Below are 13,655 nucleotides of genomic sequence, written 5' to 3'. Positions count from 1 at the left end.
TTACTGCAGACACTGGTTCCAGGGTCTGATTTCAAGTCTCTGGCAGGTTAGGCCCCTATCTTATTTATCTTTATGTCACTCAGAGTCCAGAGTATGCTTGGCACATAGGAAGGAGGTAACCAATAAAATGTTTGACTGACCTGAGAAAAAAATCAACTAGTCAGTTGCATATTCCTTGGAGGTATGACTCATGATGTCACTAATATCTTACAACAAAATCAGTTTTGTAGATCACTTGTTTTTTTTTTTTTTTGCTACTGAAGGAATCCAGAGTAACATGAGAATTCAGTCCTTTTTTGTAAACCCAAAAATATGTAAAGTTGGATATATGTGCAAGTCAAACAGCAGCTTTACATGTTAAAAGGGGAATTTCATTCCTAGAGAACTCCCAAATATAGAAGCCCTAATAGTAACTCATGTTTTATATGTGCTCTTTACTTTTTCCTGTTTTGGCCAGTACTTGTCAACTTGATGCTAGAAATTTGCAACTTTTGGGTTGACTGATGAGCTCCACTTTTGTTTCAATTGATTTAAATCTTTGACCTCTACATTTCTTTTCATTTGTGTTGTTTGCATTTTTTTTCAATTTCCACTCATCTTTATAAAATAGCAAGAGTAAAATGCAATAAAAATATAAGTATTTGAGTTTCCTGAGCCATACAGCAGATTCATGTTGAGGTTTGACAGAAAACAGCAAAATTCTATAAAGCAATTATCCTTCAATAAAAGGCAAATAAATTTAAAAAATAATTTAAAGTATTTGTGTACTCCTCTTGCTACAGAGACAAAAATGGCAGTGCTTCTATGTTTGGAAGGCACTCTTAACAGATTATAGTTGCAAATGTTTATGCACTGAAGTGCAAAATCTGAAATCAGAGTAGGAAAGGCAAGATTTAAGGATATCAATGTTCTAATGTTTGAAAGTATGATTTATATGAAAGTCAGGCATATAAAAGTTGACTTCATCCAGGGGAACAGATTCTGAAAGAAAATAAAAGAATGGGACGCTTACATAAGGAGATATAAAATTGAGCCAGTGACCCTGAGCCAGCTAGCCTGTCCCCAGAAAGAGTGCACAAATTCCCCTTTCATCCACATAATGATACGCATGTTTAATTCCTTTGCTAATTTCTTCATTTAAGTCCTATATTCTATCAAATATATTATTAAGGTTTTGTTTTAAGGAGTAAAGGTTATGCTTTCTAAATGGGATACTTAAACTTAGTTCACGTCTAGTTTATGTCTTTATGAATTGTCTTTGTTTCATATGAAGTCTAAGAAAGTAGTTTCTATACTGTTTTTAAATCTTAAATAATGAAGAGTGCAAGTTTCATTCAGTGCTTAATTAACTTAGTAGTTTTTTCAGGGATTTTTGCAGTGTATCAAGTTTTTTTCTCAATAATTTTAAGAATCAATGCTTATTCTGTTGTAGCCACGCGTTCCGGGAAACAAACTCACTCAGTTTATTCCACTGGCGGGCCCAAGGCAGAGTCTCCTCTTAGCCAAGGACCCTGACCAGTTTTTCTGAAGTATACGTGCCCAAACCCACCTCCCCAAATCCCCTGAAACTAGTCTGAACAAAGGAAAAGAAAGATACAATCAAAGTTAATCCCTGATTCATATGCCTTAAGCCTAGGTAGTTAACAGTGGACAATTATCAATAGGCCTGTGGTCATACCCCAATAAGCATAATAGAATTTATGATTCTATTCGGTTACACAGATAATTAGGGTATTCTTTTAGGCAACAGAGAGTCTAGGTATGAGCACTGGGGCCCTTCCATCCAGGGGACCTGGTTTTCCAGTTGGTATGTCGTTTCCATAGATACTGGGCATATAGCTTAAAGTCCACAGTCTGGCCCAAGATGGAGTCCAACTTTTAAGATGGAACCTGTTCTGTCTATTTCCTCCTTCAATTCAAGTGTTGATCTTAATTCTTTTCCTTTGGATCTTCATGACTCTTGTTCTCCCAATCAGAAAATCTCAGTTGTTGAGTAGCAGTTTCCAGAGTACATAACTCCTAAAATAATTTCCTGTTGAAAAAACAGATGTATGTGGTAATTATAGTAAATTTCATGCATGATGGTTAGAAACTTAGTAGTCATTACTACTAAGAAAACACTTGCGTTTCCTTTCAAATTTATTTTGATTTTTAAACAGATAATTTTCTTTCTCCCTCTCTCCATTTTTTAACTTGAAAGATGAACTAGTTATAAATTACTTAGAGAAATATTTGTTCTCATCCTCTTTATTTCTCCATTGTTTTAACATTCAGCACACCATTTAATGAAGTCTATCATTTGACCACTAAGAAATTGTCTTATTTTATTGCCTTCATGTTGAATTGTAGTTTAGTGTTTTTGGTCATTAAAAGCAAGAAGAAATGTAGAAGTAGTATCATTTTCCTGGAGTGTTTTCTCATTTGTACTTGAATTTCATACAAACTCCAGCAAAGTAGAAAAGAATGGCCCAATGATATGGACAAATAATTGCAGTTATTCCTTACTTATCTTTTCTTCTTTTTGACTAGAGAGTTTTCAAGAAGTAAATGAAACTGCTGTTTCAACTGATAGTTCGTGAAATTGAATTTGATTAAGCAGCTTTTGAATTTGGGGGGGAAGATCTTTTTTCCAGAGCTCATCGCTACTTTATGTTAATGTATGCTAAGGATGCTTAGCATACCCTTACTCTAAGGATGCTTAGCAATTTCCTTTGTAGAAAAGTCATGCAATACATTATTATTGAAACTTGCAGCATTTATGCATTTCAAAACTATCTGCTAACACAGGCCTTGTATAAAGAAACTACAGCCAGTGGCCTTTTGTTTTAAGAATATATTTTGTAGGGACTTCCCTGGTGGCGCAGTGGATAAGAATCCACCTGCCAGTTCAGGTTCAATCCCTGATCGGGGAGGATCCCATATGCCTTGGAGCACCTAGGAGGGTGCTCCACAATAAGACAAACCACCACAACAAGAGGCAGGCACACCACAACCAGAGAGCAGCCCCTGTTCACTGCTGCTAGGGAAAGCCTGCACAAAGCGACAAACACCCAGCACAGCAAAAAAAATAATTAATTTTTAAAAAATATAAATTGTAGGTAAATAATATTTTAAAAAATATTCAGACTAGTTTAAAAACCTCAACACTTAAAGAGTTCAGATTTTCTATTTGAGGATATTTGAAAATCATTATAATTAGAGTGTTGGCACTAGTATACAGATGGTAACACAGAGTATGGTCTGGCTTTTCTTTTAGTGTAATATATCATAGATTTTTTTAAAAAATGCATTCTTTCCCCACAGTGTCTGTACATTCTCGTTATGATTTGTTAATACCATTATTTCATGAATTATTTCTTTAATGAAAGCTGTACTTTTTCCTGAGTTTAACTTTTTATCATCCAATAATTGGTCTGTAAGACAAAGCACCCTTCTAAATAGAGCCTTTATTTTACATAGTTGTCAAATATTTGTTCATGTAATTGCTGTCCTGAAACCCTTCATTTTCCTGTTTCTCTTACTTCTCCTTTTTTCCTTAACATACCACCAGTTAGAAATTATGTTTTATATTTTCTGTTATTATTGTCTGTAATAGACAATTTTCTCTATCTCAAACCCTACCATGAGTTTTTCTTTTTTTCAAGTTACAGTAGAAAACTGCATCATCTAGGTAAAATTGTTTCTTCAAAGAATACCAGTATTCCAGAGCCTTGAAGTAGTCAAAGTTCATGCTGTCTTTGAAGTAGTTAATACTCTATTTTTAAGTAATGATGAATTGCCCATTGAAACTAGTTGTCCATTATTATCATTCCAAAATATATTTCTTTTTTTGAAAATAGATTAAAAAAAAAAGAAAATAGATTTTTTATTCTTTCCTTTCTATCAAGTTCCCTTTTCCCCTAACCTCTCCCTGAACTTTTCAAAAATCATGCCTCTGGAATGAGTCTTTTCATTATTTGTAATTTCAGTCCCCTTAGAATCTCTCCTAATTTGGAAAAAGAATTAACATGTGTTTTATTTCCATCTCCTTTATGATGCTGACAAGAATATTTGTTTACATGGAAAAGGAAAACATTTTAAATCAAATTGAAACATTGTCCACATTGAGGTGAAAGAGAGGAAAGTACAGTCAAAGTCTAGAAAAGAAAATACCAATTATAGTGTTTATAATAAAAAGATGATATGCAAGAATAAAAAAGATAGAGCTGTAGTTAGAAGTCAAAGCTTTAATATAACCAAATGCTTTTAATTACTCACTTAGGTAAAAGTTCTTTTTAAAAGTATTGGTGAAGTTTAAAATTCCGTTCCTTTTAGGGAAAAGTCTTGTTTCCCCAAGTGGAGTATGGGCACATTTTTTTCCTGTACTGTAATGGTCTGAATGCTTTGAGTTGTGATTATTCATATCACAGGTAAAATAGGAGTCTTCCAATAAGGTCAAGTATAGTATTACTCCTTGATGCATATAGTAAGTTATGTAAGATATTTCCTGTCTTTTAAGAGTAAATTGTATTGCAGATCAAAGATGTTAGTTAGCAGGGGGACTGAAATTCTTATGGTGTAGAATTTGGTGGTCCCCTGGAAAAGGAAGTGGCAAACAACTTCAATATTGTCTTGAGAACCCCATGAACAGTATGAAAAGGTCAAAAGATAGGACATAAAGATGAACTCCCCAGGTCGGTAGGTGCCCAATATGCTACTGAAGATTGGTGGAGACATAACTCCCAAAAGAATGAAGAGATGGAGACAATGCAAAAACAACACCCACTTGTGGATGGGACTGGTGATGGAGGTAAACTCCAATGCTGTAAAGATCAATGTTGCATAGGAACCTGGAGTGTTAGGTCCATGAATCAAGGCAAATTGAAAGTGGTCAAACAGGAGATGGCAAGAGTAAACATCGATATTTTAGGAATCAGTGAAGTATAATGGACTGGAATGGGTGAATTTAATTCAGATGACCATTATATCTACTACTGTGGGCAAGAATCCTTTAGAAGAAATGGAGTAGCCATCATGATCAATAAAAGAGTCTGAAATGCAGTTCTTGGATGCAATCTCAAAAGCGACAGAATGATCTCTGTTTGTTTCCAAGGCAAACCATTCATTGTCACAGTAATCCAAGTCTACGCCTTAGCCAGTAATGCTGAAAAAGTTGAAGTTGAAGTTGAATGGTTCTATGAAGACCTACAAGACCTTCTAGAACTAAACCCAAAAAAGATGTCCTTTTCATTATAGGGAATTGGAATGCAAAAGTAGGAAGTCAAAAGATACCTGGAGTATCAGGCAAATTTGGCCTTGAAGTACAAAACGAAACAGGGCAAAGGCTAACAAGAGTTTTGCCAAGAGAATGCACTGGTCATAGGAAACACCCTCTTCCAGCAACACAAGGGAAGACTCTATGGTCAATACTGAAATTAGATTGATTATATTCTTTGCAGCCAAAGATGGAGAAGCTCTCTAGAGTCAGCAAAAACAAGACCGGGAGCTGACTGTGGCTCAGATCATGACCTCCTTATTGCCAAATTCAGGCTTAAATTGAAGAAAGTAGGGAAAACCACCAGACCATTCATGTATGCCCTAAATCAAATCCCTTATGATTGTACAGTGGAAGTGAGAAACAGATTCAAGGGATTAGATCTGATAGAGTGCCTGAAGAACTGTGGAAAGTAGTTCATGACATTGTATGGGAGGCAGTGATCAAGACCATCGCCAAGAAAAAGAAATCCAAAAAGGCAAATTGGTTGTCTGAGTAGGCCTTACAAATAGCTATGAAAAGAAGAGAAGCGAAAGGCAAAGGAGAAAAGGAAAGATCTACTCATTTGAATGCAGAGTTCCAAAGAACAGCAAGGAGAGATAAGAAAGCCTTCCTTAGTGATCAATGTGAAGAAATAGAGGAAAACAATAGAATGGGAAAGACTAGAGATCTCTTCAAGAAAATTAGAGATACCAACGGAACATTTCATGAAAAAGATGGGCACAATAAAGGACGGAAATGGTATGGACCTAACAGAAGCTGAAGATATTATGAAGAGATGGCAAGAATACACAGAAGAACTATACAGAAAAGATCTTCATGACCCTGATAACCACGATGGTGTGATCACTCACCTAGAGCCAGACATCCTGGAAGGCAAAGTCAAGTGGGCCTTAGGAAGCATCACTACGAACAAAGCTAGTGGAAGTGATGGAATTCCAGTTGAGCTATTTCAAATCCTAAAAGATGATGCTGTGAAAGTGCTGCACTCAATATGCCAGCAATTTTGGAAAACTCAGCAGTGGCCACAGGACTGAAAGAGGTCAGTTTTCATTCCAGTCCCAAAGAAGGGCAATGCCAAAGAATGTTCCAACTACCACACAATTGCATCATCTCGCACACTAGCAAAGTAATGCTCAAAGTTCTCCAAGCCAGGTTTCAATAGTATGTGAACTGTGACTTCCAGGTGTTCAAGCTGGATTTAGAAAAGGCAGAGGAACCAGAGATCAAATTGCCAACATCCGTTGGATCATCAAAAAAGCAAGAGAGTTCCAGAAAAACATCTTACTTCAGCATATTAAAAAGCAGAGACATTACTTTGCCAACAAAGGTACCTCTAGTCAAAGCTATAGTTTTTCCAGTAGTCATGTATGGATGTGAGAGTTGGACTATAAAGAAAGCTGAGTGCTGAATAATTGATGCTTTTGAAATATGGTGTTGGAGAACACTTATTGAAAGTCCCTTTGACTGCAAGGAGATCCAGTCCATCCTAAAGGAAACCAGTCCATCCTAAAGGAAATCAGTCCTGAATATTCATTGGAAAGACTGATGCTGAAGCTGAAACTCCAATACTTTGTCCACCTGATGCAAAGAACTGACTCATTTGAAAATTTGACTCATTTGAAAATTCTGAAAGAAGTGGGAATACCATACCACCTGACCAGCCTCCTGAGAAATCTTTATGCAGGTCAAGAAGCAACAGTTAAAACTGGATATGGAACAACAGACTGGTTTCAAATCGGGAAAGGAGTACGTCAAGGCTGCATATTGTTACCCTACTTTAACTTATATGCAGAGTATATCATACAAAACGGTGGGGTGGATGAAAAACAAGGTGGAATCAAGATTGCTGGGAGAAATATCAATAATCTCAGACATGCAGATGACACCACCTTTATGGCAGAAAGCAAAGAAGAACTAAAGAACCTCTTGATGAAAGTGAAAGAGGAGAGTGAAAAAGTTGGCTTAAAGCTCAACATTCAGAAAACTAGGATCATGGCATCCAGTCCTATCACTTCATGGCAAATAGATGGGGAAACAATGGAAACAGTGAGAGACTATTTTTTGGGCTCCCCAGTCACTTCAGATGGTGACTGCAGCCATGTGGTGTTGGAGAAGACTCTTGAGAGTCCCTTGGACTGCAAGGAGATCAACCAGTCCATTCTAAGGAGATCAGTCCTGGGTGTTCGTTGGAAGGACTGATGCTGAAGCTTAAACTCCAATACTTTGGCCACCTCATGTGAAGAGTTGACTCATTGGAAAAGCCCCGGATGCTGGGAGGGATTGGGGGCAGGAGGAGAAGGGGACGACAGAGGATAAGATGGCTGGATGGCATCACTGACTCAATGGACATGAGTTTGAGTGAACTCTGGGAATTGGTGATGGGCAGGGATGCCTGGCATGCTGTGATTCATGGGGTCGCAAAGAGTCACACACAACTGAGCAACTGAACTGAACTGAAGAATTTGATGACTCTTCATATTTATTTGAATTACTTTAATTTTGCTCAAGTTTTAATAGCAGGATTGATTTTCTTATGATTTCTACAATTAGATACTTCCTCCTCTCCTTTCTTTTGCTTTTCACAGACTCAAAACCAGTCAGTTGTAAATTCCTGGTGAATTGGTATATTTATTCAGGTCTTTCTATAGATAAATAGGGCTTCCCAGTTCGTGTCAATGCAGGAGACATAATGAGACAGCGGTTCAGTCCCTGGGTTGCAAAGATTCCCTGGAGAAGGCCGTGGCAACCCACTCCAGTATTCTTGCCTGGAGAATCTCATGGACAGAGAAGCCTGGCAGGGTATAGTCCATCGGGTCACAAAGAGTTGGACACAGTTGAAGTAACTTAGCACACGTGCATTGATGAATAAGAATATATAGACAGAATTTTTTTGATCCATGTTTGTATTGTCCTAAAAATTGTAAGACATTCGAAGAGGATACATAAAGTATTTCAATTATTTGAAGCCTGAAGTTCTCCACAAATATTTCATAATTACCTATTATTTTAGGGATGATAATTTAGCCCTTTAAAAAAAAACTCCATTGACACATTCATTCATTGGTTGTCAGTGGTTTTAGTTGAAAGTAAAATTTCTAAATGAAAAATGCTTGACTCTATTTGTCTCTTGAGGGAGCTATTACTGTCAGTACTACTAATAATATGAAAAAGAACAATAGTTGAAGTTTTTGAGTATTTATTATCCACCAAGCACTGTTGCAAGTGTTTATACATAATAATTCTAATGCACACAAACACTCTTTCAGATAGCTTGCTGTTTTTATCATTTTACAAATAAGATATTAAAATACATATAAGTTAAGTAGCTTAGCCTTTTTTTTTTAACCTGAGATCATACAGTTGGTAATTGGTGGAGCCAAGAGTCCAAATTGGAACTCTGGCTCCTGCATCCACTGTCTTAAGCACTATGCTATTATCTATCTCCTTTCATGTATCTAAGCTGTTTGTCGATATGATCTAGTTGTAAATAGAAACTTCTCTTGTCAAATATTTCTTATATTTTATTAACAATGTTATTTGTGCAAAAAAGAACTTGGTGTTTTCACTTTGTTAAAGAGTGTTAATTTTTTCTTCTTGGATTAAAAGCCTATGTTAACCTGAAAAACCACAGTGTTTAATTTTAAAGAAAGAAAACAAGAGATACACAAATTTCAATACCTGAATTTAGAAGAATTTCAACTTCACTGTCATCTCCTCCATTGTTTTCTCAAATGCCATGAATATCAATTGGCATTTTGAAAAATCTTGTGTCTTTTTTTTCCTTTTTCTTTTTTAATCGAAACCATCACTCTTAAAGTGAAGACTGTTATCTATATTTGAAAATTGGATCTTGGCTCATTAAAATGAAGATTACTTTCTATTGAGAAAATAATATTCCTGTTAGAAACTGAACTATTTAGTCTTTCAAATGTTGATTGGTTTTGGTTTAAATGTTGCATCATTTGATTCAAGCTACTCTATAGCCTTTAGATAAGCAAAAGTTTACAGTGTAATACATTACCAAAATGAAATCAAGTACTGGTTCAGCATTTCAGAAAATCCTTTTACACCTGTTGTACTTTTCTGTTTTATTTTTAGTCTCAGATTTTTTCATCTTTCTTTCTCATCTGAAGTTCTTTAAATAATTTTAAAAACTATTTTCTCACTTTTCTCTCTTCTTACCAATTAGCAATTTTAGTTCTTTGTAGACACTACAGCCCTCAGAAAATCTGGTTTTGGTGTTTAAAATATTTTACAAGGGATGTACAATTTGAGCATCTCATAGCTACATATAAATGATTGGTAGATATTGTAGGTATGCTGAACTGAATTTGAAAAATACAGAATTATGGATTATTATATTTATTAGTGTGTAAAAGCATAGGATGAGATTAATGTGGTTTTGGGTATAGACAATCTTGTATTCATATATGAATTCTGCCACATACAACTTTGGGCAAGAGACTACTTAACCTCTGAGTATCAATTATCTTCTGTAACTATAAAAACAAGACAAAAGGCAAAGTATCTGACTCTACAGATTATAGCTATTTTGCATTACTTGGAGCCCTTTACTCAGTTTATGAAAGGAGTTAGCTGCTATTGTGTGTGTTATCTTCTTCATTTGTATGAAATGCTAGAGAAAAGCATGCTGCTGCTGCTAAGTCACTTCAGTCGTGTCCGACTCTGTGTGACCCCATAAACGGCAGCCCACCAGGCTCCCCCGTCCCTGGGATTCTCCAGGCAAGAACACTGGAGTGGGTTGCCATTGCCTTCTCCAATGCATGAAAGTGAAAAATGAAAGTGAAGTCGCTCAGTCGTATCCGACTCTTAGCGACCCCATAGATGGCAACCTACCAGGCTCCTCTGCCCGTGGGATTTTCCAGGCTGAGTTGGTTGTCTATATGGTAAATATGGTTAGTAAACCAACAGATTTGCTGTGAAGTTAAAAAATATGTCATGAAATGACAATAAGATACCCTTAAAGGAAACCTTAAAGAAATGGCTTGACTACCTATGAAAAAAAGTTAAATATTTGCTTTCCCTTTTCTTTAATAAATTAATTATTCATGTATTCTCTTTTTATAGTGTTGTCAAGTTTTTCTGAAATTGTGTGTTTTTTAGGGGAAGGTTAAGAATTGAATTACTTGGGTTTTTGTTTTGTTTTGTCCTACTGTACCTACTAGATAATATATAAAATATTTCTATGTATTTCTCATTTCCTGTTTACAGATTTTCAGTCCTTTTATTACAAATCTCATTTGGTCCTTATATGTTATAATTGTTTGTGATACATGTATGTTTAATTTAGGAGTTTTTGTTCATATAATCAAACAATGTCAATTTTTTTCTTTTTCTCATCTTCTGATCAGGATTTCTGGCAGGTACCGACTCAGCAGCATGTGCTTTAAATTAATTAATGTTTCAAAACCCATAGTAATGGTGCAGGGATAAAGGTTCAGTGCATGCTTATGTCCTTTCCCTGCTCCCTTCAGAATGATTCAGTTCCTGTCACTTTAAATTAACGTACTTTATCTCTAATATGACAGGTCAAATACTTCATAAGTCCTTGAGAATATAGAACCTAGCATAATTTAAAAGGAAGTTTTAACATTATGTGTCACACAAAAGTTAAAGAAACTATTTTAAACATTGTATAGTAGATACTCAGTTGGGCCATTTAAATTGTCTTAGTAGGGAAGCCATGTTCCTGGCTGAACTGTAACAGGGATGGTGAGACAACTCCAAGTGAAAAATTAGTCCTTTTTTTTTCTTTTGAAATTTCTTAAGTAATAAATACAGATAAGCAGTTACTTAGTTGTACTTAAGTCAGTAAAATGACTTGAGTAAACAGATGAAGCATTTAGAAACACTTCATTATTTTGCTTTTTTGAGCTAAACAACAGCTTTAACTTGGAAAAGCAACAAATACATAGAGAAAATGATGAAAAAGAATATATAGATTTGTAGGCTGACAAAGGAGAATTTCAAGGACACACGTAAGAAGTACTTTTCAAATTGATCTTTGAAGGTTTAGACTTCTTATAGTTTATAAACTACTAAAATGTATTCAAAAATATTCACTAAAAACATTATTCTTGCATTTCTTAATAAAAATATAAAACTTAATTAGAACATCTTTTGGCTTAAAATAATCAATTAGTGAATATTACAGGGTGTTCTTTATTTTTATACAACATTTTCCCTGTGCTTCCTTGTTCTTAAAATGGTATATATATTTGTAGTAGTTTCCTTACCAACCCCCCAAACCATTCATCCGGTTAGTGGTTCTGTAGATTATCTTAATTTTCCTTTAACTACATTCTGAAACAAATCAACAAATACTTAAATTATTATATCCAAATAATTGATTGATAACCTCATTATCAATGTTCCTTAAGTCCAGAGATTTTGTTTTAGAATAGCTATGGCTCAACCATCATGCAAAGTGCTAAGGAGCATAAATCAAATGAGATGTTAACACCTGCGATTGAGGAAAGCCACTTCCAGTTCTCTTATTTATGGCAGGACAGTTTGTAGGAAGCAGCTAAAAATTCTTATTAATAAGCTTTTTGTATTAAAAATAATAAGCTCTTTTTCTTAGAATAGATAGTGGGGAATTGTTGACTTACGTTGGGTTCTATAAACATTGCTCATTTTGGTGACACTAGTAAAAATTGTTTAAGCTTCCAAAGGTCAGTGAGCAGTTACTTTATAGGAGAGGGCTTTCTTGCTTGCTTCCTTACAGGGATTTGTCCTTTGCATGCTAAGTTCCTGTTGCCTGTGGAAAGGCTGGAATCATTTTGTTGTTTTTTTTCCTGGTAGTACAGTATGAGTGCTATTCTTTAGATGCAGCTAATGAATGGTGTCAGTACTTATTATATTTCTGTAGGGAGTGACTGTAATGTCTCTTTCCAGTCCCTGAGTTCCACCACTGCTAAAGTCTGTTGATTTAACCCATGTCCTTGATTATTCATCTTGAACAAAGAAACAATAATATAATCATTAAGTGCTCCCAAGGAGGGTATAGTTTACATGGTTACCCCAAATATTAAGACTTATATTAAGATGTCTTTAAATACATTTTTATTTTAGATTTTGTTGTGTTTGAATTTGGGATCAACTGTGAACCCATTTGATTTATCATTGTTGATTTGAAAGCATGAACATGACTAACCATTACATTTCCAGTGCCTTTTTGTTTAGCATTTCCATCATGAAACAAAATTTGAAATTCACTTCAATCTGAAAGGACTTTGTTCCAAACTAACTTAATTTTAAAAATCATTTTAGCACAAACATGCTAGCATCTTTGAAAGTTACACAAATAGATTTCTATGAAAGTCACTCAAAACATTTTTTTTCTTCTAATGATGGCTAAAAATGATTTCTCAACTCATATGTGTTGACGACCTTTGACTGCAGAGGATAGTTCTTGGTTTGCATATTTATCTTTGCCATGGTGCATTTTTTTTAAAAATTTCTAAACTTAAAAATCTTCTCCAATTATAAATCAACCTAATATCTGCTAGTTAAGAAGATTATAGAGAATCATTACATTCTTTTAGTGAGACTTATTTTGCAAATTATTAAAATACATGTTTGAACAAATCAAGGCATAAAAATATCATGTGCACCTACATCATATACTAGATTTTCATCTTCAAGATAAATAAGCTAATACAAGCTAAACCTCAAGATTAGTATTTTACAATAACTAACTGTTTTGTTCCAACAGTATTTGATCTGCATTATCAGTTTTAGAAATTGCAAATAGTTGGGCTTCCCTCATAGCTCAGTTGATAAAGAATCTGCATGCAATGCAGGAAACCCAGGTTCAATCCTTGAGTCGGTAGATCCCCCTAGAGAAGGAAATGGCAACCCACTGCAGTATTCTTGCCTGGAGAATCCCATGGACAGAGGAGCCTAGCAGCCTACAGTCCATGGGGTTGCAAGAGTTGGACACGACTTAACAACTAAACCACCATATAGACACCTGATGTATTTTTGTGCATTTGATATAATACAACATACTATAGTTTGTGCATGGGTTCTGGAGTCAGATCATGACCTGTCCTGCCACTTTATAGCATTGTCACCTTGGGCTTCTTCTCTAACCCTCAGTTTTATATCTGTTAAGTGTAGGTAATAGTATCACCTATCTCATAGAATTGCAGTAAGAACTTAAAAGAGATAATAGAAGTGTTTAACAGAATACCTAGCACAGAATGGACTTCCCCAATGGCTCAGAGGGTAAAGAATCTGCCTGCTATGCAGGAGACACAGGTTCGATCCCTGTGTTCGATAGATTCCCTGGAGAAGAGAATGGCAACCTACTCCATTATTGTTGTCTGGAGAATTCCATGGACAGAGGATCCTGGTGGGCTACAGTCCATAA

The 13,655-nt window shown here is 35.4% G+C and overlaps 1 protein-coding gene across 4 annotated transcripts in view; it reads left to right on the top strand.

Annotated features, from left to right (window-relative positions):
• The window catches only part of MICU1 (mitochondrial calcium uptake 1), a 223,646-nt gene that overhangs the window by 65,613 nt on the left and 144,378 nt on the right, over window positions 1–13,655 (top strand). For 2 of the 4 annotated variants that reach the window (XM_006077072.4, XM_006077071.4), the window contains exon 6: window positions 10,630–10,641. The exons of the other annotated variants lie outside the window; for them this stretch is intronic. In XM_006077072.4, coding sequence (XP_006077134.4) covers window positions 10,630–10,641 — 12 coding nt within the window. The remainder of the gene's footprint in view (window positions 1–10,629; window positions 10,642–13,655) is intronic. 4 annotated transcript variants of the gene reach the window in all.

The sequence above is a fragment of the Bubalus bubalis genome, chromosome 4 (genome assembly GCF_019923935.1).
Source record: "Bubalus bubalis isolate 160015118507 breed Murrah chromosome 4, NDDB_SH_1, whole genome shotgun sequence".
Taxonomy (NCBI): Eukaryota; Metazoa; Chordata; class Mammalia; order Artiodactyla; family Bovidae; genus Bubalus; species Bubalus bubalis.
The sequence above is the reverse complement of the archived record's forward strand: the minus strand, read 5'-3'. Positions and strand labels throughout refer to the sequence as shown.